At 36.5% G+C, this 24,889-nt stretch overlaps 2 protein-coding genes across 8 annotated transcripts; both read left to right on the top strand.

Annotated features, from left to right (window-relative positions):
• The first annotated feature begins 1,504 nt into the window (after positions 1-1,504).
• On the top strand, positions 1,505-7,987 carry adra1ba (adrenoceptor alpha 1Ba). Its single transcript, XM_081389907.1, has 2 exons — positions 1,505-2,680; positions 7,175-7,987. Exons 1-2 carry the CDS (start codon positions 1,753-1,755, stop codon positions 7,744-7,746), a joined length of 1,500 nt encoding a protein of 499 aa, XP_081246033.1. The 5' UTR covers positions 1,505-1,752; the 3' UTR covers positions 7,747-7,987.
• Positions 7,988-15,277: 7,290 nt separating this feature from the next.
• ttc1 (tetratricopeptide repeat domain 1) lies at positions 15,278-24,889 on the top strand. 7 transcript variants are annotated; one of them, XR_014031999.1, is made up of 9 exons: positions 15,278-15,357; positions 15,961-16,497; positions 16,605-16,665; positions 17,614-17,726; positions 18,400-18,436; positions 18,593-18,741; positions 22,405-22,459; positions 24,473-24,685; positions 24,773-24,889. XR_014031999.1 is itself a non-coding variant. In XM_081391531.1 (8 exons), exons 2-8 carry the CDS (start codon positions 15,985-15,987, stop codon positions 24,604-24,606), a joined length of 1,062 nt encoding a protein of 353 aa, XP_081247657.1. In that variant the 5' UTR covers positions 15,278-15,357; positions 15,961-15,984; the 3' UTR covers positions 24,607-24,889. The 7 variants fall into 7 exon arrangements, 4 of the variants coding, with proteins under 4 accessions (XP_081247657.1, XP_081247659.1, XP_081247658.1 ...); XR_014032000.1 differs by having other exon boundaries at positions 15,350-15,375; XR_014032001.1 differs by having other exon boundaries at positions 15,357-15,368.

Here is a 24,889-nt window from a genome sequence, read left to right as displayed (position 1 = left end):
TTAACCCTTTGATGCACAACATGGGTCTAAAAAGACCCGACTGAGTTTTCATTTTCTATATCTTTGCAAGAAATTTATTTAATCATTCAGTATTCCAGGTATTCCTCAATTAACTTGTTTTAGATCATTACAAATCAATATTTAAATTTTTCCTTTCTTACTTTTCGAAAAAAAATTGTTTTTGTGTCACTACCCCTCTAATGCGCAACATGGGTCTAAAAAGACCCGTATTCATGTTTCTTTGCTGAATCTTTGAAATAAATTTATTTTATCATTTATTAATCCAGGTATTCATTAAATATCTTGTTCTTGATTTTCAAAAATCATTATGTTTATTTTTCCTCTCTTACTTTATAAACAAACACGTTTTTTGTATTTCTACATCCATTTTACACACATGGGTCAAAAATGACCCGTATAGGAACCTTTGATATGTATAAATATATTTACTGCAGAAAACTATTCACCTGCCACACATTTCACAATTCAACACGGCTGCTTTTGTATTTTTCATGCATGTAAGTTTTATTTAAAACATTTTTTTGTTACAGAAAAATATAGATATAGCCTCGTAGGCTAAGGTTACCTTGACCTTGAAAACCATTACTAGTGTGAAAGAGAAACATGTCCAATACCATTAGCTAGCTTGCGTCGACATTCTATTTTATCTAATGTTAGCTAGGTCAATAAAATTAAATTTGCAATAGAAAGTTATATATACAAGTGTATATATTGTCGCTGTTGGGCAGAAACCTTGTACCGTTATTCATTTTTATTTGTGGTCATAAATCAATGCTATCGGTCACATAAGCCGGTGTGTGGTGGCGTTCTGGTGCACTATGGCTGCTGTCGCATCATCCAGGTGGATACTGCACATTGGTGGTGGTTGAGGAGATCCCCCTACAGTTGCACTACACTACAGTTCAATTTCAGTGTTATCGGTTAGGCATATATGTGTGTTATGTGTGACAAAGTGGCCAATAAACATATTTCAAGTGTTACAGTAAATGTGTGGATCTAAACAACTGTGACATTGGTTATTTTGACAAAAAGTTTTCTTTATTCTTTTGTTTTATCACGCTTGCATAGATGGGTCATTTTAGACCCATGTGTGTAAACTTGATGTTTTAACACAAAACTTATAAAAAAATATTAAAATATGAATTTGTGATCATAAAAAAAAAAATTATATTCATAAATCATGAAATTAATAGATCATGAAATAGTAAATGCTCAAATAAAGTGATTTAAAAAAAAAGCCAAGCCATGCATGAAATAACATGGGAAATGAATACGGGTCTTTTTAGACCCATGTTGTGCATTAGAAGGGGTATCCATAGTGTGCGCATCAAAGGGTTAAGGAATGAAGGTTACAACGGCTTGCCATATGTGTAGGCTACAGGTTAATATGCCGTGAAGATGTACCTCTTTGCCAGGTCTGGAGTCTCCACAGGGGAGGGGGTTTGGTGGTGAATGCAGGAGTGGTCAGAAGCAGTGCGGGAACACCGGGAGAGACACTGCGGAGAACTCAGCCAACCAAGTTTGTGGACACGCACATCTTCATCTGGACTTTCTACAACCTTTACTATAATAGACTTTTCCTACTGCACGCTTGTTGCGCAACAGAGCCGGATCCTTTGAATTGGTAATTTTCATGTCAGATCCTTTTTTTATGGAATACAGAAATAACAATTTGCGCATTTGAAGGTGAACACTGATGTTACTTTGGTATGGAGGTACTGCAGAGGCAAGATGAGTTCTGATAAAGATCATTCCGTGAACTTCTTGAGTAATGCTTCCTCCGAACTGTCCGACGTGTACAATTCGAGCTCCGCGGGAAACGGGACCGAGCCGAGCTCGTTCAGCCTCAGCCGCGCGCTTCCACTGGGCATGGTTCTGGGCGCTTTTATTGTGTTTGCTATCGTGGGCAACATTCTCGTTATTCTCTCCGTAGTGTGCAACAGGCACCTGCGCATCCCAACCAACTACTTCATCATCAATTTAGCCATTGCAGACCTGTTGCTGAGCACAACCGTCCTGCCAGTGTCTGCCACGCGTGAAATTCTTAACTACTGGGTATTCGGGAGGATCTTCTGTGACATTTGGGCTGCGGTGGATGTGTTGTGCTGCACCGCATCCATCATGAGCCTGTGCGTAATCTCCATAGACCGCTACATCGGGGTGCGTTACCCACTGCAGTACCCGAGCATTGTGACCGAGAAAAGGGCGCTCTTGGCCATGCTGGGTGTTTGGGTTCTTGCCTTTGTCATCTCCATAGGACCTCTGCTCGGGTGGAAAGAGCCTCCTTCAGAGGATGACACTGTGTGCCTCATCACAGAGGAGCCGTTTTACGCGCTCTTCTCCTCGCTGGGCTCCTTCTACATCCCTTTAGCGGTTATTCTGGTCATGTACTTCCGCGTGTATATAGTTGCCAAAAGAACCACGAAAAATCTCGAGGCCGGAGTGATGAAGGAGCACATGGACTCTAATGAGCTGACGCTCCGGATCCATTATAAAGGCTCTCAGACGCAGGATGACTGCAGCAAAGGCCACATGAGGAGCTCGCTGACAGTCAAATTACTGAAGTTTTCCAGAGAAAAGAAAGCTGCTAAAACGCTTGGTGTTGTTGTTGGCATGTTCATTCTGTGCTGGTTACCATTTTTCCTCGCACTACCTATCGGTACGTATGTTTTAGAAACCCTCAACCAAAAAAATCAAAAGACGAACCTTTAAGTATAATTACACCCTCACACACCATCTTCACAAATTCATTGTCAACAAATTAAACATTTCAGTTAAAGGGATAGTTCACCCAAAAATTCTGTCATTATTTACTCACGGTTAATTTGTTCCAAACCTGTATGAGTTTCTTTCTGTTGAACTAATAAGAAGACATTTTAAAGAATGTTGGTTAACCAGACAGTTGACGATAGCCATTGACTCCCATAGTGTTTTATATTTTTACATGAAAGTAGGCCTAATGGCTAACATCAACTGTCCGGTTATCAACATTCTTCAAAATATCTTCTTTTGTGAAACTTGCAGGTTTGGAACAACTTGAGAGTGAGTAAATGATGGCAGAATGTTCTTCTGGGGGGGGGGGGGGGGGGGGTGAACTATCCCTTTAAAATGTTTCACTTGTGGTTCTGTGGTGCTATGGCCCTCTTTGCTTGTAAATGTAACTAAACAACATTTAATGTAATTTAAATGTGAAAATAACAGGCAACTTAAACTTTAAACTGTATTTAAGACAGATCAGTACAAGTCAAACAATGGTTTTAGGTTTATAGCAAAGGCCTATATGTTTGATGAACTTTATATGCAAAAAAAATAAATAAAAATTGCATTTTTTGTCTATAAAAATCGATCTCCCCGTTTGAAAACAGTGTTTTAAGAACATGTTTTTTGGTGGGCTAATGTGGTCTACCAGCCTGATCAAGGTCTTGTGGGCCCTACTAGAAATCAGATTTGAAGTTTATAAATTGCAGCAAACATATAACTTGGCTATAAACTTAAGCTCATGATCTGTTCCACATTTAAGCTATGTTCAACATTCAGTCATTATGCGTATTCATCCTAATTATATTTCTAAACACAGAACCACACGTGCATCACATATATTTCATGCACACATATTTCAAAGTATTATTGTTGTTGCATAAAGGAGTCCAGGACGTACGATTAAAGACAGTCTGCCCCATTATTTCATTAGTGTTTGATAAGAGATAAAGTTCAACCTTGTTGGACAAATGAGAGACAAACCCATGTGACATTTCCACAATAATTAGATTTTTATAAATATTTGTAACAGCGTGTGTCTTCAATGGAATTTATCGCCAATTACAGCCGTTCCTGAGGTGGATTATTAACAGTTGAATGCATGCAAAATATTCTTGTCGGCTGTAGAACCATGTCATGTAGATGTATTGCGCATTTTCACACTTTTAGAAAGGGAATATGGATTATGTAAATATTTTTAGGCTATCATTTAGGCCTATCTTTCTCTTTTATTGTGGCACTTTGCTGGTTTGCAAGAGACCATGATGTAAAATAGCATGCTATATTGTATTTTAAATGATATATTTATAGTTTATTTTGGTTTAGTAGTTACTAATAAAACATGCAAGTGTATTATACGCAGTTGAATGAACGGTTGCACAGTCACGTTGCTATTGACGTGATTTAAAATAATCATAGGCAGTAATTTTACAGATTGAATGTCAAGATAGTGCCACTTCTGACACTTTAGAATGTGATCCTGTTGCCAGGAAAAACTACCCGTCTCTAGCTCAAACGCTTCATTGGTTAATTCAGGTTCTGTTTGTGGTAGCCATCTCAGACCTCTCAGTCCAAAATGTCTTAAACTGTTAAAGTTCAATACTGTTTACTATAGTGTTGAGTTCTGTCATGGACAAGAGCAGTGGAACAGATGCAGAAGGTTAATTGCAAGGACATAATATGACCTCACTTTATTTTTTTCTTTTGCTATGTATTCTAATCACTGACAATGTATGAAGCCTTGACTCGTGCGCTGGTTTGAATTGAAAGCAACGTCTGTCATTTTAACCTGATGTGTGGTCATTTAATTTAGCAATGGATGAGTTACTACAGAGCTGGTCCCTGAAGCTTGCTGAGGTCTCCTGGTGGAATGCACTGGAGATGCCAATGTCTTCAGAGCTCTCTCATTCCCAGGCTCACTCCCTATCTTAACCCAGAATTTTCTGATGAGGTGTGGGAATATAGAAGAGGTACCATTCCCACCGCAGAAAAATCTGGTCAAAATGTAATCACCCTCCTAGATTAACTTCATGACCTGTAAGTTCAGCTCCCAGTGACCTTCTAAAGGGTCATATTAGCAGATGGGCCGATATGTTTTTCCTGCAAATGAGTAAGGAAATATTTTGAAGGCAAATATGTGTTTGACCTTGAGGAGTTAACTTCCCTTCTTTGAGCTGCCTTTGTTTTCATATGCCATGTTATGAATTTTGGAGTTAACTGGTAAATGAGAAGGTTGCATTGCATCAAGATTTGGTCATGATGGTTAATGTCCGCAGGCAACGTTTGACTTCCTTTAACATTCTCATTTTTATCATGATATTATGCTTTATTTCCACAAATACTCCGTTGGGTGTTGCTTTAGCTTAAAAGGCCTGCAAACATTAATTTACTTTTTTATGATGCAGAATAACACGTTTTCTTTTCTGAATGGCAGATTGAATACAGAGTGAATACAGATCATTGAAAAATCAATGACCACTCTGCCACCGGGCCACATCCATCAAGTGATGTTTTCTCTCAAAGCAGTACTATTATGGGCAATGATGTCTAAAGTCTTTATTTAATCACGGATTAAATAAATAGCCAACAACCCTGTCATGTGCGGCGAGGTTTCTCAAAATGCCAGCTGGACAACAGAACTGAAAAGAAAGAAACAAGGTTGCTGCAAGATTGTTTGTTGACTTCTTATAGTGCAGATTGTCTTCATTTATAGATGCTCTGGCATTAGAGATGTCTGAGTAACATGTGATTTAGAGAAGAAAGAGCTGAGAACATCTTAGCGTAATGGAATAATTTACTTACTGGCAGAGACAGAAGCTGACTGGAGGGCAATGCTTCACACCTGTGGCTCTTCTTGAAGTGTGGTAATGAACCCAAGTCTCATTCTGACTTGTACTGATATACCATAGCAAATTAGACCAGATCATCTCTCGCTTCAGTCATGCATCCTGTTCATCTGAGCAAAAAAGTGTCTGAGGAATTATTGAAAATATAAAACATATAAACTTTCAGTTGAACAGAGTTATGTCTTGTTGACTTATTTTGTCTTATTAGTAAGATCAGACCAGAGCGAAGGAGACTTGAGCTAAAAAAGGTTACGGGCTGCACATCGGGCATTTACAGAAGAGTGAAAACGTAGTAAATTCCTCAGGGAAGAGTGAGTTAGTAAATTCATTAGCAGAGATGAACTAGTCAGAGTCTAGGAAAAGCATGATGGATCTGTGTGACCTTTTATTTAATGTTTTAGAGAGCGAGGGAGAGGAAACCTGATTTCAATTTTGAAAATGGCACCTAGAAGTGCCAGACTTTTTGGTTGTTGCTTAGATAGTTGGTTAAAGCTGGAGTAAATTTGTAAAAGCACTATAAATCTTCCTTATGAGGTTTTGGAATTTAAGAACTTAAGATAACCATTTTAATAAAAGCTTACAGAGTGCACAGCGAAGAGCAGGTTATTCAAATTATGCTCTTTATGGCAGGATGAGAGTGTCCAAAAATAGACAGGTTTTACCTTTAAACAGAGACCGAATTAATGCTGAATTAGAGGCTGACCGGAAAAATATAAATCTCACGAAACCAGTCAAGAACATAAATTGATTATATTCAAACCAAAATGAATACACAGAAATAAGGATTTTTATTATACATTTTTGTTATTTAAAATTATAATACTGTGCAAAAATCTTAGGCACGTTAGTATTTTCACCCCCCAAAAATGTTTTTAAGCCAGTTATTTATATCTTTTGTTGTAGTGTGTCAGTAGGAAATATCAGTTTACATTTCCAAACATTCCTTTTGCCATTAATTGTAATAATCCAGTGAGATTTTTGTATGCACAAGGAGTCTGACAACAGCCGGTATGATCCACACAGAGATCTGATCTCACCATCATCATGTTTGTCTGTGAATACATGAAGAAACAGAAAAAAACTGGCTCGATGGTGTTTTTAGCCCCCAATTGCTCCTTCCAGGCAGCTAACCCTTAAACCTACCCATCCCCTCGCTGCCTGGAAGGCGCCGTTGGGGGCTAAAAACACCAAACACCAAAAAACTGAGACAGACTAAATCCAGAAGAACTGTGGCAACATCTTCAAGACGCTTGAAGAAACCTTCCTGTAAAGCTAACTGAAAAACTGTGCAAGTGTACCTGGCAAAAAAAGAGAGAGAATTGGGGATATATTTATTGTCAAGAAGATTAAAAGATTAACAAAAAAAAAAAAAAATCTTGATGGTTTTGATTCTTCAAGTTCTTTAAGGTAACACTGCTGATTTAACCTTGATTGTGAAGGATGAAAGATTCTAGTTGTGTTTCTGCGTTGGTAATGTCTGCCATCTATTGGTGACAGATGAAAAAAGTCTACGTTTCCTAAAAATGACCTCTCGTTTCCTCTATTTGTAGGGTCATTTAACACCAGTTTACGAACTCCTGAAACATTCTTCAAAGTGATCTTCTGGCTGGGCTACTTCAACAGCTGCCTGAACCCCATTATTTACCCCTGTTACAGCCGTGAGTTCAAGCAGGCCTTCATTCGGATCCTCAGGTGCCATTGTCAGCAGAAGAAACAACAGGGCTGGAGGGCTTACAACTACCGCGTCCAGACGGGCTCGGCCATGCAGGTCTACACAGACACCAGCTCCATTTGCATGAATGGCAGTCAGCAGACCCTGACCCCAACGCACCCCAGCCCAACATTATTCAGCAGAGTTGTGGGCTCTCGTCCAGCATCAGGCCTACTTCCAGGCTGGGTTCCCTGTACCTCATCTTCCTCTTCCTCCCTATCTGGGAGCCCTTTTCCTGGCATGATGAGATCCAGCTCTAGGGCGACGAGTCCCTGCGAATCTAACAGGATGGCTTCGCTGTTCCCCAGTGGGACGCATTCCAAAGGATCTCAGCATGCCAATGGACAGAATGGGAAGCGAGACACAGAGCATGAGCCGATATCTAGAACCGCACCTGAGACTACTATCTAGCTTTGTGTCAAGAGTGACTTACATGCCAGTGATTTCAGTCTTTCAGTTTTTTTCCGGACAGATCTGATACATTATTGTAGATGAGAAATACATTGGGCTTCTTGTCGTGCATGTCTACATTGTTTAATTTGAGAGTTGCAGTAGCTATGTAAGGGATAATGTACAGTCAGCTTGTAATTATTACAAAATAAACCCCAACAAGGTGATCAGACGTGAATAAGTAAATAAATACGTGGACACGATTTGAGTTAATTCAGTTAAATATTGTCTTAAAGCTTCCGCTAACAAAAAGTAGTCCGTGGCAATGTACAAATCAATTGACCTAGCAACAAGGCGAACAATATTACAGTACTATATTAAAGGGTTAGTTCACCCAAAAATGAAAATTCTTTCAGTAATTACTCACCCTCATGTTGTTCCAACCGCGTAAGACCTTCGTTCATCTTCGGAACACAAATTAAGATATTTTTGATGAAATCTGAGCCATGTCTCACTCCTCCATAGGCTGCTATGTGACCGAAACTTGCTGGCCCAGAAAAGTTTTTAAAAAGATCGTTAATATAGTCCAAGTAACTCCAGTGGCTCAATCTTAAGTATATCAAGCGACGAGAATACTTTTTGTGCGCAAAAACAAACAAAAATTACGACTTTATTCCACTTTTCATTTCCTTCTCTCTGGGCCTCGTAGTGTTTTTGCGCTGCGCGTCTGTGTTGCATGTCATCACGCATCACACACATGACCGGCGTCGGCCAATAGTGAGCCTACGTGGTGACGTGTAACACAGACGCGCTGCGCAAAAACACTACGCGAACCAACTAGAGGTCCAGAGAGAAGGAAATGAATAGTGGAATAAAGTCGTTATTTTTGTTTGTTTTTGCGCACAAAAAGTATTCGCGTCGCTTGATATACTTAAGATTGAGCTACTGGAGTCACTTGGACTATATTATCGATCTCTTTAATAACTTTTCTGGGCCAGCAAGTTTCGGTCCCATAGCAGCCTATGGAGGAGTGAGACATGGCTCAGATTTCATCAAAAATATCTTAATTTGTGTTCCGAAGATGAACGAAGGTCTTACGCAGTTGGAACAACATGAGGGTGAGTAATTACTGACAGAATTTTCATTTTTGGGTGAACTAACCCTTTAACACAGACTTCACAAACTGGCAGCTAAGACGCAAAATGGTGGCAATTGTGTTTGTATAAAACGAGAGACAGCGAGTCTGTGGACATGAAATAATGGTTTTACACTGAGCAGTCTGACCTTGTTGCCATGCATGATGACGAATATAGCGGGCATTAGTGCCCGCCCACTTTTTCAGCAGCATTGGTTCCAGAAGTATTTTTCCTTCTAGTTTTCCATAGGGATTTAAAAAAAAAGTCTTTGTTAAAAAGTTATAAGCCATGAACCAAATCAATCAGCTATTAAGTGAATCACAACACTACAAGCTTTGATTTGATGGGAAAAAAAGTATTTGGAATTCGGATAAAAAGACAAAGGTACTTAACGGCTTTAAAGGAGAACTCCGGTCAATTTTAACATTGAGCTAATTTTTTTGTCAATTTGGAGTGCTGTCAATACAGAGAACAACGACAAAAATTGGTGTTGCCAACACCGTGTTATCCTCTTTTTAAAATTTGCACCCTGTTGACTTCAATGGGGCAATATTTAAACCTGCTTTTAGCCTCTTAACATCCTTGATGTGTCATTACAAGTGCACAGGTCATGTGAGTGATTCCTTCGGAGTGAACACGGGTGAATCTGACTGCAGTAGATGTGAAAGATATGGATAAAAATTATGTTATTTCAGCCAGCGCACATACCTGTATTTACATCCTGTTTTCGGTTGAAGTCCAAAGTAGTCGATTGCCAAGTTCACGCGCGTGATCATAGGTAACTAAACCTATGCGCGTGAACTCGACAATTGAAGACATTGAAGTCAACAGGGTGCAAATTTTAAAAAGAGGATAACACGGTGTAGGCAACACCGATTTTTCCATGAAGCAATGCAAACACTCCAAACAGCATAATTGAGTTAAAAACAATGGAGAATATTTATATATATATATATATATAGAGAGAGAGAGAGAGAGAGAGAGAGAGAGAGAGAGAGAGAGAGAGAGTACATTTTACGTTTATTGCAAAATATGCACATGTGTAATCAGTGTTGGGAAAAGTTAAGCGGTACAAAGTTTAAATACGGTACAATATTGCATTACTCCCTAAAAAAGGTTACTAATTGCATTACTTAGTACTTTTTATGGAAAGTAATATGTTGAGTTACTTTTTCACACCTGTGCTGAACTTGGTTTTGTTTTTTATAATAACAAAAGTTCTATTTTTGCCAAATGTAAAGGCCCTTTCACACCAAAAGTGAAATGACTCAAGAGAATTAAAGTTCAGCACTCTTACTTCAGCAATAAAATAAAAATTAAAAAAGTAAACACAAATGTGATGTTTATCTAAAGTCATTTTTGCTTATTAGTATGGTTGAATTGATCATCAAAGGCCAACAGCAAAGACACTGGTTAATAAAGTGAGATTAAATACATAAATATTTAACAGTTTAATTATTGCAGCTTTTTAATAGCTTGTATTTTACTGTTTTTATTCATTAAGGAATAGTGAATCTGTGTTTGTGCATGTGAGATGAGTAAATTGCTCACATTTAGTCTAGAACTACAATACCAATCATGTTCACACAGCGCAAATGAACTCCGATATGTTTCTGTAAATTTAAAAGTAATGAGTTACTTTACTCGTTACTTGAAAAATGTAGTCTGATTACGTAACTCACGTTACGTATAATTAGTTTAAGAGCTTAGAGACACTGACTCCATCACGTCATTCGCAGCGCTTCATGGGAGTGGGCAGGCATAAAAAAAGTTGTTTTGGCATGATTTGCTTTTTCAGAATCTCCGACTGGTGGAGATTTCTTTACGGAATCCTAGGTAATGTAGTTTTTCACCAGGAATTTCACAGTCAGACATGATTATTCAAAAAAAAACGCTGAAATCATGCAGGCTTATTGTTTCCACAAAAACATATCTTCGATGAACACCTCGTAGCTCACAGTAAGTTTTATGAATTTGTTAAAAATGAATTCCTGTATTGAAAAAAATGAATGGGATTTTTACTTCCGGAACCCAGCTGTTGCACTCTATAAGTGAATAATGAATATAAAAAAATAACTTTGCTTGGTTTGCAAGGTTACTTTTTGCAGAAATACATGTCTGTGAAAAATCTGGAATGGAAATGTGGGGTTATACCAAAATTAGCCTTTTAACATCCATATTGTGTATTATTGTGTACATACTGTTTTAAATGAGTAGTTTATGAAGAGTCTATATTTGGCCTGTTTGATTGTAGTGGCTATGATAGTAACGTTTGCATGAATAAAGGGATGAGCTCTGCACCTGGACTTACTGTGCACAGCTGTGAGCAGCACTGATAAAACTCAGTATGACTTGCTCACTGGTCTGTTCACCTCCTTTATTTAAATCCCTTTTTGATCTTCATGTTATTCAGGTTGTGTCAGTTTTATAATAATGCTTATTGGCCTGGTCAAGATTATTCTGTAAGATTCACAGTTAGAGATAAATCCATGACGCCTTGTGATCTCCGGTTCAATAGGCGAAGGTGTTGAGGATGTCAGGTGTCTAAACTGGTTGTGCTTCTGGGTCATTACAGCACACTTTTTAACAAATGAATGGATGGCATGAAAAGCTTATTTATGACTGAACAATTCAAGGCACAAACCAACAAATTGTATGTGCTCTGAACCTGCAAATTTGATTCTTTCAAGGTGTAAATGTTATACAACAAGACTTTGTACTTAAAAAGAAAACATTACCATCTTAATTTACCATTCGATTTCAACCATTCAGTGGATATAATAGGAAAATATCTTTCAATTTCATTTTCATTCAGCCTTAATTTTTTTGTGCAAACGATTTTTTTTAAGGAAACATTAGTGCATCACTAGCAAAAAGAGAAGTTGTGAATTTCTCCTGGTATGTTTTTACTATTATCTTATTTACTTAGTGGACCATATAAAATTTGTCACCCTATATTTAGTGTTATATTGTGTGCTATAGTACATAAAGACTTATTTTTTTCCTCTCAAGACAAGTGCATAATGAAGAAATAAATTTCATTTGTGAAGGGCACTGTTGCCGTGATTTTGTAAGTTATTGTGTTCTATTAAAAAAAAAAACATGAAAGTCTTTTAGTGTCTGCTTGACATAAACGCATTCAAAGATGTGTATTAGGGTGTTTCATATGCTATATGATGAGCCCTATATATTGTATATGTGATAGTGACATATGGTCCATATGCAATTACCACTTCATTAACAAAATATTCATCTCCAACACGTGCTCATGCAACAACGTCTGCTCTCGCGTAGCACAACACGCATACGCCGTGGTGCTCTTGTGAACACGCGTTGGAGATTAATATTTTGTTAATAAAGTGGTAAATTATATTTTTTGCGCAAACAAAGCACTCGCATCGCTTTCTAAAATTGACCACTGGAGTCACATGGATCACTTTAATTATGTCTTAAAGGGATAGTTCACTTTGAAATTAAATTTTGGTATGTTTTAGCTTACCTCAAGGGCATCCAAGATGTAGGTGTCTTTGTTTCCGCAGTAGTTTCAATTTTGATATTTTTAGGTCAAACCGTTCTTGTCTGTCAGTCATATAATGCAGGTCTATGGTCACTGTCTCAAAGAGCATGCACAGAGAAGTCCAAATTAAACAATTCCCCATCGTAAGTACACATTGATGGCCTAAGACACGAAATTAACGGTTTGTGTGAGAAAACGAACAGTATTTAAATCGTTTTTACCTCTACACAACCACGTCCAAGTGATCTGAGGGCGCTTGCGCTTCCTGGTGTGTGACGTGTGAGCGCGTTCTGGCTTAGTCTGCGAAAGCGCCGGAAAGTGTACAAGAGGTAAAAACGATATAAATACTGTTCGTTTTCTCACACAAACCGTTAATTTCGTGTCTTATAAGGCCATCAGTGTGTACTTATGATGGGGAATTGTTTAATTTGGACTTCTCTGTGCATGCTCTTTGAGACAGTGACCATAGACCTGCATTATATGACTGACAGACAAGAACGGTTTGACCTACAAATATCAAAATTGAAACTACTGCGTAGCAAAATTGAAACTACTGCTTACTGCGTAAGCTAAAACATATCAAAATTTAATTTCAAAGTGAACTATCCCTTTAACTACCCTTTGAAACTGGTAGTTGCGTAGACTGTCAATGGAGGGAGAGAAATATCTCAAATTTCATTAAAAATATCTCCATCTGTGTTCCGAAGATGAACGAAGGTCTTACAGGTTTGGAGCAACATGAGGGTGAGTAATTAATGATAGATTTTTCATTTTGGGTGAACTGTCCCTTTAAACATATTGCACTTTCATTTGCACTAAGGAATTAAGGAAGGTTAATGAAGACAAATCTACAGGAAAAACACTTTCGTTAATGCGACTGCAACACAGCGTCACTTCCCTATTAACATTTTAAAATTGTCTCCTTATTTCTGTCACTCACTTCTATTGGCTACACACTTCTGGCTGCTGCTTGTAATGTTTTATTTGATGGTCTGCTAGACATTTGAAAAGTTTTTGTGTGTGTGTGTTGCTTATTTTCCCCTGAATGTCACGTTCGCCTCTGTTTCTATATTTAAATTTCACATCACATGTATCACAAGACCTTGCATGAGCATTCCAGGATGTCACACAGACTTCTGTTACTATCTTGGTCCTTCTCTGTCCTTTTATTTTCACTGTTGTAAGTGGAAAACATGAAGTCATACACTAAAAATATGGGCTTATATGTTAAGTTTCAAAGTCAATTTATTTCTATCGGTGGGTTTTATGATCTCTTGCCATGCCAGGATCTACCAGGTGGCCCAAATGCGAGCCAGACAGAGACACATTGCAGTATGAGCCAGAACTGTCTATCATGTCATTCTCTCAGCTCCTCAACACATCAAGCTGCCCAAGTGAGAACTCGGAAATGAGAGAGGAAGACTGCCAAAACTCTGTCTGGCTTCATATTAGTATTCATGTTCTGCTGGCCTTAACCACTGTTACACTCAGGGTCAAAAAAAAAAAAAAAAAAAAAAAAAAAAAAAAAACTAGCCCTACATGCTAACCATTCAATACAATAAACAATGCGGCCCATAGTTACAACACATTGTCATGGTAGCCATATAGTTTCAACTGATGTTAGAGCACTGTTAAAAGCTTTATATTCTCAGCCATGTAAACATAATAATTTGGTAACACTTTACAATACGGGTGCACTAATCTGCATTAATTCATGCTTAACTAATGCACAGATAATCATGTGTTAATGTATGACTCATGAAGAACTAAACCATTAATTAATGATTACTGCATCAGCAACTAATAAAGATTCTAAATGATTAATAGATTAAGTAATATATGAATTGTTATTAATTAAATGTGTCATAATGCATTAATTCCTTAATAACTTATTTTATTAACTAAAAGTGTAAATTAATGTGTTAATTACCACAGTTGGTCAAAGCAATTTACTTCAACTTCCAGCTGTCTGCTTTAATTAATCATGAACTAATGATTTGCAAATGTATCATTATGTTATGACTTTACTTGTTGAGGCACATGACTATTAACTAATTTGTTAAGTAATATGCAATTTATGGGTTTACATGGCACCAAAATGGCATACTTAATAGTCATGTGCCTCAACAAGTTAATTAATGGTTTAGTTCTTCATGAGTCATACATTAACACATGATTATCTGTGCATTAGTTAAGCATGAATGAATGCAGATTAGTGCACCCGTATTGTAAAGTGTTACCAATAATTTTGAAGCACAAATTATATATTTACATTTAATTGTCTCCTGATATTTGAAAGACAGTCAATCGTAAAAATTATTGTCTCACTTTACCTGATGTCACATTTTTGCATACATATTCTTTATATTTATTATACTAATAAAATAAAATAAATCATAATCTTTATGTCGTTTTATGTATTTACTTATGTTTTTATTTATGTTTACATTTAATTGTCTCCTGATATTTAAAAGACAATCAATACTGAAAATTGTTTGTCCAACTTTACCTGATCTCCCATTTTACTGATATACATTATTGATACTGTGTATTTATTATTAACATAAAATCATTACAAACGTGTATTTGTTTATTTATTTATTCATTCACATTTAATTGTCTCCTGATATTTAAAGCACAATCAATACTGAAAATTATCTGTCCCACTTTACCTGATGTCCCGTTTTTGCTGATATGTACATTATTGGTATGTATATTATAATTAAAATATCACAAACAATGGTCTTTAGACTCATTCATTCATTGAAACTATTGATTTTGGTCACTATGGAAAATGTTTGTAATGATGAAGACAATTCAGATATATATCTTACGGTTATATTTTTGGTGATTTGAAATATCACTCTTAGATAAATATGTATGTACGAACTAGAACTACATATCCCAGAATCCGTTTCTACCCGTGCGTCAGGCAGTGCGCGATTAACCGGAAGAGACGTTATGGCTCATTTCTAGAAGGTGAGGAAGAAGTACTGAGTAATTGTTTTTATCTAAAATGTTCTGTTTAAAAGGTCTTATTTTCATAATACTTATAAATATTAATAGAAATGCAGGTTAAACTTAAAATAATGCATTCGTATTTGCCGAGTGCAGAGCTGCTGAAGTGAAATCAGTCCTGTTAACACATGTGCTATTAGTATGTATTGACTGATATTTTGATCTGAACCTGTTAATCTAAGCTACTATACTTCACTGTCGAATGTTTTTGTGATTGCGGTTTTTTATTTAATGAAGTTTCTGGAATGCTGAAGAAACATTCCATTATAAATTAAGTATGTTACGAGGTTTACCAGCTCTTAAGTAAGCATGCCATATATGTTGGTGACAATACGGCGATTCAAAGTCTGTTGTGAAATTTCAGCACATTTAGCTGTACATGGTACTATAAGCTGAAGTATGTACTTTTGACTTATTCAATACTTGCTTTATATGAAATGCTGTATTTTTTTCCCCAAATAGGCTTAATGTATGATCATTTTATGGGTAAATAGTTTTGCAGTGTTGGAGGAGGTGAATATGGTTTGAGGTAATTTACATTTGCTTCACTTAAATACTGTTCAGGTTGTGGTGACAGCACAACTCCAGATGGAGACAGAGTCCGAGACACTCACATCCGCCATGGCCAACACCTTAACACTGTCAGAGACCAGAGAAACCACTGCAGACCACGAAGAAGACTGTTTCTATGACTGTGAAGACAAATTACCCGGAGAAGATGGACACACTGACGTTAAACGCACAGAGGCGGCTCGCAGCGATAGACTGGAGTCAGATGCCAGGACAGAAAAAGACAACAGCGTCGAAACTGAGAGCCTAGAAAACATGGATGACAATGACCGTATGTGTTTGGATAACACATCATCAGAGGATTCTGAAGAGCGCGAGGACAGGTCGGCTGAAAAAAGACATGACTCATTAACAGGAGATCCTGGGGAAGACAACGACGAAGAGGAGAAATGTGAGAGGTTTGTGGAGAACGATGAGAAGAGAGAGAGTGACTCAGATTCAGAATTTAAAGAAGAGGAGGTCAAGGTGACGGAGTATGATGAGGAATACCTGCGCGAGCTGGAGAAAGACCTGACGGAAGAAGAAAAAGAGGTTCTCCTCTTATTATTTTTCACAGCCTGTATCATATTTCATTGTCATTGATGTGCTCACTGTCTTTTGATATATTTATATGTATTATTTCCTTATTCTAATTACAGAGCAGAAGAAAAGAGAGTTTAGAGCTGAAGGAGAAGGGCAACATGCAGTTCAAGAGTGGAGGTAAGACAATCCCAGTCAAAGATAAATCGGTTTCTTGCTGTCCGTTCTCACCTATTTTAATCTGCGAAGTGGCTCTAACTTCTGTTTGCATATGAATAGTTCACCAAAAATAATAAGAATATCTGAAGTCCATACACAGCTCTCATAAAAGACTCCATTAAAACAGAGACATAAGACTTCATATAAGTAGTCTGTAACTTGTGCACTATACACTACTAACAGTTTGAGGTCAGTACGTTAAAAAAAAATTAAGAAAAAAATCCAGTTTTCACAAAAATATTAAGCAGCACAAGCACAACTGTTTGAAATTTGAACATCGATTATAATACGTTTCTTGAGCAGCAAAATCAGCGTATTAGAATGATTTCTGAAGGATCATGTGACACTATAATGCTGAGAAATGATGCTGAGAATTCAGCTTTGATATCACAGGAATAAATCGCATTTAAAAATAATATTTAAAATAATATTTCATTCTGTTACTGTTTCTGCTTCTTCTATTGATCAAATAAATGTAGATTTGATGAACATAAGATACTTATTTTTAAAAAAATAAATAAAAAATCTTTCTGACCCCCAAATTTTGAACGATAGTGTGTTTCAAGTCAAATCTGAATGCATAGAATGACACCAAAATCTAAGTAATTATGCACAATATTATTATAATCAGTGAACAACTTAACTTTTAGTGTTCCTTCCCAACATTATCATATTACTTGAATATAGTGCACAAGTCTTATAGTCTACTTTTATAACACTTTTCTGGTGGTTTTATGTGATCAAAATGAAAATAGCTACTTAAATATACCAATAATACAAATAATAAATAAATAATGCTATCATTTTTAATTTTTTGGCTGAAAAATCCCTCGTTTTGTAAGGAAGCCTCATATGCATATTAAAGATATTGTGTTTGTGGATGAGCTTCTGACATGTGATTGTTTCCAGAGCATGTAGATGCTGAGGAGTCTTACACGGCTGCCCTGCGTGTGTGTCCTGTGTGCCACAGTAAAGAGAGATCCATACTCTTCTCTAATCGAGCTGCCGCACGCTTGCATCAGGTGAATTTCAGGTTCTGTTTGTACAGATACAGAATGTATATTTCTGTTTTATTTTCTGTTGAGTGGGTCAGGTGTGCACTGTCTGTGTAAAGGTTTGTTTAAAGAGATGTCCTCTGAGGACACTTAGTGTTTGCTTACAGTACTGCATTGCATAGACATAGCACCAAAATTGATCATAATTTTTTACAGAATGTTGGATTGTTTACATTAAATGATTTATCCGTTCACATCATTATTATTTTTTAAATTCATGTGCACTCATAATCTTCAATCAAAAACGTTAACCTCCCCTCCCCCATTTAGTTTAGCAACGCCCAACTTTGTACGATCCAATCAATTCCCGAGGATGAAATCCCAGACCTGCCCTATGTTTTTTTCGGGTTTTTTTATTATTCCAGAAGCCATTTCACTCAGATATACGTCACAATAGGGAAGAAAAGACTATGGCAAATTCGGTTTCATGCTGACTTTAAAGTATGTTCTTATAATCAAATGCACACTCATCGGTTTTTTTTTTTTTTTTTATCTCTATTTTGGAACCAGTCTAGTGTAAAAACATCTTGATACGATCACTACTTTAAGTGCTCAAATTTGATTGTTTTTCTTCCAGTGTGTGTTCTTTTACAAATTCATATTTTTGCATATTAACTTTATTTAAAATTTTATCTGACAGGATAAAAAAGACAGCGCTATCAGTGACTGCTCTAAAGGTGAGAGCCTGAATATCCTGTTCACATTGTGTTCTGTATCTAGAGAAAGTCTCACAACATACATTTACTGGCTGTATCTTTATTTCCTTTTCCTGAGGAAATGTGATTTGAAACAAAGACGTTTCAGACAATGCGTGTTGTATTTGTCATCCACAGCCATAGAACTGAATCCAAATTATGTCCGTGCCATTCTGCGGAGAGCAGAACTCTACGAGAAGACAGAAAAGCTTGATGAAGCTCTGGAGGACTACAAAACTGTCTTGGAGAAAGACCCGGGCATCCCTGCAGCTAGAGAGGCCTGTATGGTGAGTGTTATATGCCAGTGGCCTTTTGACTCCCTTACACACCTTGTTAAATATCAAGCTTCCAGAGGTTTTAAGTGCTGAGTGTTCTTCACACAGTGTATATATATATGTATATATATTCCTGGTTGAGGAACACTCATCCTCATTACTGTGCGTTCACACCGCCGCCGGAGAGAGCGAATTTTGCCGTGGCCTGCCAACGACGCCGTAGAAAGATTCGTGGATGCTCTGATGCTCTGACGTAGATCGAATGCTTGATCTATTTTTAAACTTTATTTAAACGGGCCGCAAAGCAAACAAGCATGTTGATCGTTATTTGTGTAGACTGACCTAGTAGGGTATAAGTTAAACGTACAGTATGTGATTTTTTTCGCCGCTAGGGGTCGCTAACCTATTTACAATAACAAAGGCGTAGTTTGATGACGCAACATTTGCTAAGAATTATGGATCTTGTCGTCAACAACGTCAAACCGACCGATCTAATAATGTTTATGGATGACTGAATACATCGATGTTTTTATCATGACTGTGATATAAAGCAGTTCGGGATTGCTAAGAGACAGCTATCAGCTCCACACGCGATCCCAACGGATAATAAAAGGAATATGGACATTTCATTCTACCAAACTACACGCGAGTGCAGAATTACTACTCACAGGTCAGTTTATTAGACAAATTAATCTAACATTACACTATCACACTAAACTGCATTTGAATGTGTTTAAATGTATGTGTTAGTCTGTCTGTATGAGACTAGCAGTAAGCTAGATCAACATTAGAATAACATACAGATCATATTCTAACATTTTATCATTGTTGAACTATATAACATTGATTAGTTTTATGTAAATGTGCTGACCTGTTTAATAAAGTACATGTAGGAGCGGTCGAAGTCTCGGACGTGGAGCTCTCGTTTATATACTGTCTATGGGAGCTCTAGGCATCTCGAAAACACCGCGCTGATATTGATTCTCGTTTTAGTCCTCCTTTTATATCCAAAGTCTGCTTGCCATGGTCCATAATGTTTGAACGAAACAACAACAGCATGTAGATAGACATTGCGAACTACACAGTTGTCCACCTCTGTCGCCGAGGGCTCTGGTTGCTATGGCAGTACGAGCGGAAACCAGGGAGAACGCGGATATGACGCCATTGACGGCGACAAAACGGAAATAAAGAAACGGGATGTGTCTTCGAATTAAATTACAAATTTCTCCTGGTTTGAAAGTTGCTGGAAACAGTCGGGATAATGCAAGTACACAACTAAAAAAAATATATAACATAGATATAGTGATTTTTGCTATTTTTAAAGCAAAAAAGTTACATATTGTGCCTTTAATCTCATGAAATCTTTTAAATGTAAAAGTAAGAAATTGATCGTTGGAAAGAACTTAACAATTATAGTGACATGTTTGCTTACGAAATTAACCAATTAAAAGCCATTTGTGTGATGTGGCTCTAATTTGCATTCCCACAAGCTTCATCTAGCGCGAAAATGTTGCCTATAAACAGTGTTGCCGCCTTATCAAATTCACATGATCAACCTCTCCTCTATTTTGCTTGGGAACTAATGTGGTCGAAACCAAAGTTTACTTGACTGTGTTTTTTTTTTTGTTTTTTGTTTTTTGCACAAATTAAAAGAAAATACAACACCAAGGACATACTGATGCATATACAGTGCCGGAGAAGGCAAAAAGCCAGTATGGCTTATCTAAGTCTCCACCAAAGAAAGATAAAAAATATCCAAAGAATGCAATCACAACTCATACAAACATTAATAAAAGAAAAAAAAATATATGTCATGATAAAAATGAAAATACAATGAAAAATATAGAATCAACCAAATACACAAACTAGTTCATCAGCAGACCTCTTAAAACTCTTTTAAAGCTCTATATTGAGGTGCATTGTCTCGCCACATGAGAAAATCTATTCCATATCTGTGTACCTCTAAATCTTATTGAAAATTGGCCTCTACATTTGGTAAAGTTTGGAGGATGGAGATCCATTACCTGCCTGGTATTAAGGGCATGAACAGCTGAGTTAGCTTTAAAATATAACGTGAACTGACCAGGAATCTTTCCTTCCGATGAAAATAATTTATACTGTACATGAAAACACATATTTGGAAGGTGTTAATGTCAAAAATTGAAAAAATCTGCAGTTTCTTAAATAACATAGCTGAGGATGTGTGGGAACCTGAACGAGCCGCTATCCTGACAAACCGTTTCTGGAGAATTAAAATTTTATGTAGCTTTGTAGGAAATGTGCTCCCCCACACCATGTTAGAATATGACACATACGGATAAATTAAACTGTAATATAGGGTACGGAGACATTTTGGAGTTACAAGATGGCTAATCCTCCTTATTATACCAATTGACTTGTTAATTTTGCCACAAACATAGTCTATGTGTCCTCTCCAACTCAAACCTTCATCAATAATAACTCCTAAAAATGTTGTTGTTGTTAACTGAAGCATCTCAGCAGGCCCAATTCTAATTTGCGCTAGTTCTTTGTTGTATGTTTTTTTGCCACTGAAAATAACAAAATAACATTTCTTAATATTTAAAGATAATTTATTTAACGTGGACCAAGCAGTGTAAGCAACTAAGCCAACATTTGCATTGCTCATTAACATACTAAAATGTGAATGTGAAAGAACAAGGGTTGTATCATCCGCAAACATGATGGGGGAAAGCACATCCGAAACACTAAACATATCATTTATATAAATGAGGTACAACAGTGGTCCAAGAATAGACCCCTGTGGGACCCCACATTTTAGTTTAGCTTTATTGGAAAAATAACCCTTAAAAGAAACAAACTGTGCTCTATTTGAAACATAACTTGATAACCATTTATAGGTGATATCTTGAAAACCATATTTGTATAATTTAGCAAGGAGGATATTGTGATTTATTGTATCAAATGCTTTTGAAAAATCCAAAAATATACTACAGGTAAACTCATTATTTTCAAGTGCAGAAATAACCTTATCAATAAGATGAAGTAAAGCCATATAAGTTGAATGATTTTTTCCAAAGCCATACTGGTGGTTATAAAGAATCATATAGGAATCTAAATGAGAAATTATCCTTTTATGTATGATTTTTTTCTAATATTTTAGAGAAACATGGCAAAATAGAAATGGTCTATAATTAGTAAAACAACAAGGATCACCAGCTTTAAACAAGCTCTTCTCTGGACTCCTCTCAAGTGGAGGACTTCTACATTCCGATTGGTTGCTGCCGAACCGCGTCATAGCTCATTACCATAAAGTTGATCTGACTTGAACTCTCCTCGCCGCTCTCACCGTCCAAGACGAGCCGCGCCGCCGGCTCTCATTGAAAATGAATGACTTCCGGCCATTTTGACGCTCTCTCCGGCGGCGGTGTGAACGCACAGTTAGGCTTCAATATATTTATCATCTAATGTATGTGTTACAGAGTCAATTGAAAATCACAATTGTTTGATTCATTTTAAAATGGCATGATCTTAAATTCTTAAAAATAAAAAGTCATTGAGGGATAACAGCCTCAAATTAAGTTGTTTTTGTAGAATGTAAGACAGAAATTATACAGGTTTGTAACAACACGAGGATGAATAAATAAAAATAAATGAAAAACATTTATTGTCTCTAAATTTCTATTTCTCTTTTAGCGATTGCCACGGCAAATTGAAGAGCGCAACGAGAAGCTGAAAGAAGAGATGATGAGTAAGATTGCATTTTTCTTTTTTGTATTTAATATTTTTGTCTGTCTAAGGTCAGAAACACCATGACGAGGTGCGAGATTAGTTTATTTATGGCAGTACTACGGTAAATAAAAAATAAAATGCATTTTTTATGGTCCATTCTTTTTTTAAATTTAGGGCTAATTTTCCTAGTCGACTGTTAGTCGTTCATTTAAGCCAATAGTTGATTAGTCTGAGCAGAAATAATAAACCATAATAATGAGCTTTTAAAATATAAACTAAGTGCTAATGCCCTAAACTTTATGTACTGACCATCATTGACTCTTGATTATATGGTTGATCTTAGCATATTGTTTGCAGGATACAGATATTCAACACATGAATTTTAATCAAAATGCACAATGTCCTCCTCTTTTGTGTCCTGAGCTGAATACTTCTTCAGCAAATGTAATATATAAAATCCGTAAAAAGTAATGTGACTGTACTGTAATTTGGAAACACACATAAGGCTACAGAATTGGGGATATTCAAAGGGATGTCATCAGTCACTATCACATCACTATTCATTTCGAAGGTTGTCTGGAAAAAAAGAAACACTTTCTATTAAAGCTATTGCGATTAGAAAGTTCTAGTCAACTACATTAATTAGTATATTTCAAAGAGTCCTTATAAACCAAAGAACCTTGGCTTGAAAATAAAAACCGTGTTGCATATATCATGTATGAAATCTCTAATGCAGTCTTCCTGAAATTTTTTTATACATATTTTCACTTGACCATAAATTGCACTGCATTGAGACAAAGACTTGTGACCATAAATTGGCTGTATAGAACAGTATAAAACAACAGCACAGTCAATTACTGGAGGGATGGATAAATGTATTCCACTTTTGTCATAATTTACATTTATTATTATTACCATTATTATAATAATAATTAGTATATATTATTATAATTAGTATACATCTCAAAAAAAGTTGACTCATGTGACTGGTTTTGTGGTGCAGGGTCACATTTTAGTATGAGAATAGAGCGCAACAGCGGAGGCAATGAAAATGAAAAGCAATTACTAGAGAAAGATTAAAAAATGTCTTTTATTCTATTTTGTCAATTTACACCATGATGATGATAATATTATTATTATTATCAATACTTCTAATACAAATTTTGTGTAATGTTAATAATTTAGTACTGATTTTATCAATCATAAAACATCGTCTGATCTCTAATTTAAAAAATAACATCTGTATGTTTCTCTAGTAGATAGGAAAAGCAATATGATAACTAGTGTAACATGGATGTCTGTAATTTTTTCTTGTTTCCATTACTGGTTAAATGTTTCTTGTTATTTTTGCTATGCTTTCTCAGAGCACGTGCTGCTACTGTCTGTTTTAAGGTATTAATAAATGTTGCAAACACTCACACTGTTTCCTCTAAAGATCAGATTTCCAGTGTTGCTGTCAGGCTGAACTTACTGCAGCTCACAGTGTGAAGGGTGTTTCTGTTTAACACTTTATATTGATCTCACTGCAGTCCCAGTCACAGAGACTCTCCATAATCACTTTAGAGTATTTAACCTAGAGTTGGAGCAGTGGGACCCTGTTACATGTTGCAATTCAGAGTTGCATTTGAAGCCTAGCTTATATTAATGCATTTAAACGCTTGCAAATCCAATCAAATGAATCCAATCAATATGTGCTTTACATTTCAATTTTAAAGGGTTGTTTCAAAGGGAGGGTCAAACAAAAGTTAATTCTGTATTTATGTTAAAAGCAAATGTTCTTTTTTTCTATCTATCGTTCAGAAGTTTGGGTCAGTGCGATTTCTCTGGAAAGAAATGAATACCTTTATTTAGCAAAGATTTGAGAAAAAAGTGAGTGTTGTTCAAATAAGTGCAGCCTTTGTTGAGCCCAAGAGACTTCTATTTGAACTTTTGAACTGAAGTGTGTGTGTATATATATTGAAGATCAATAAAATGAGCTTTTTTTTTTATTGGCAGGTCATATTTATAATTTGTTTTCGCTTTGTCTTCTCAGGTAAGCTGAAAGACTTGGGCAACATGATTTTACGACCCTTTGGTCTCTCCACCTCCAACTTCCAGGTCAACCAAGATACCACAGGATCCTACTCGGTTAATTTTGTTCAGAATCCCAATAACAACAACAGATAGCAAGCTAGAGTCCGTTATTATAGTGATAAACTGTCAGCTCCCCCGTTCAAAATCATATTCCCTGTCACGGACGAATAATGTAAGCTGTTTCCATTTGATTTGGCCAATCACATAATCAGCTCATGTCAGGTGGCTTTTAAGTCTATTATTTTGGCCATTTTTTCAGCATGCCAGAGTGTTACGTGTGCAGTGAAGCCGGTATCCGTGACCCACAGACTGTCAGTCGTGTACAGTGAGAATAATGGCAGTAACCTGCGTTCACATTAAACCAGTGGTTATTTGA

This window comes from Scardinius erythrophthalmus (assembly GCF_964197995.2).
Source record: "Scardinius erythrophthalmus genome assembly, chromosome: 17".
NCBI classification, from domain to species: domain Eukaryota; kingdom Metazoa; phylum Chordata; class Actinopteri; order Cypriniformes; family Leuciscidae; genus Scardinius; species Scardinius erythrophthalmus.
Note: the sequence above shows the minus strand (reverse complement) of the source record. Positions and strands in the feature narration are given on the sequence as shown.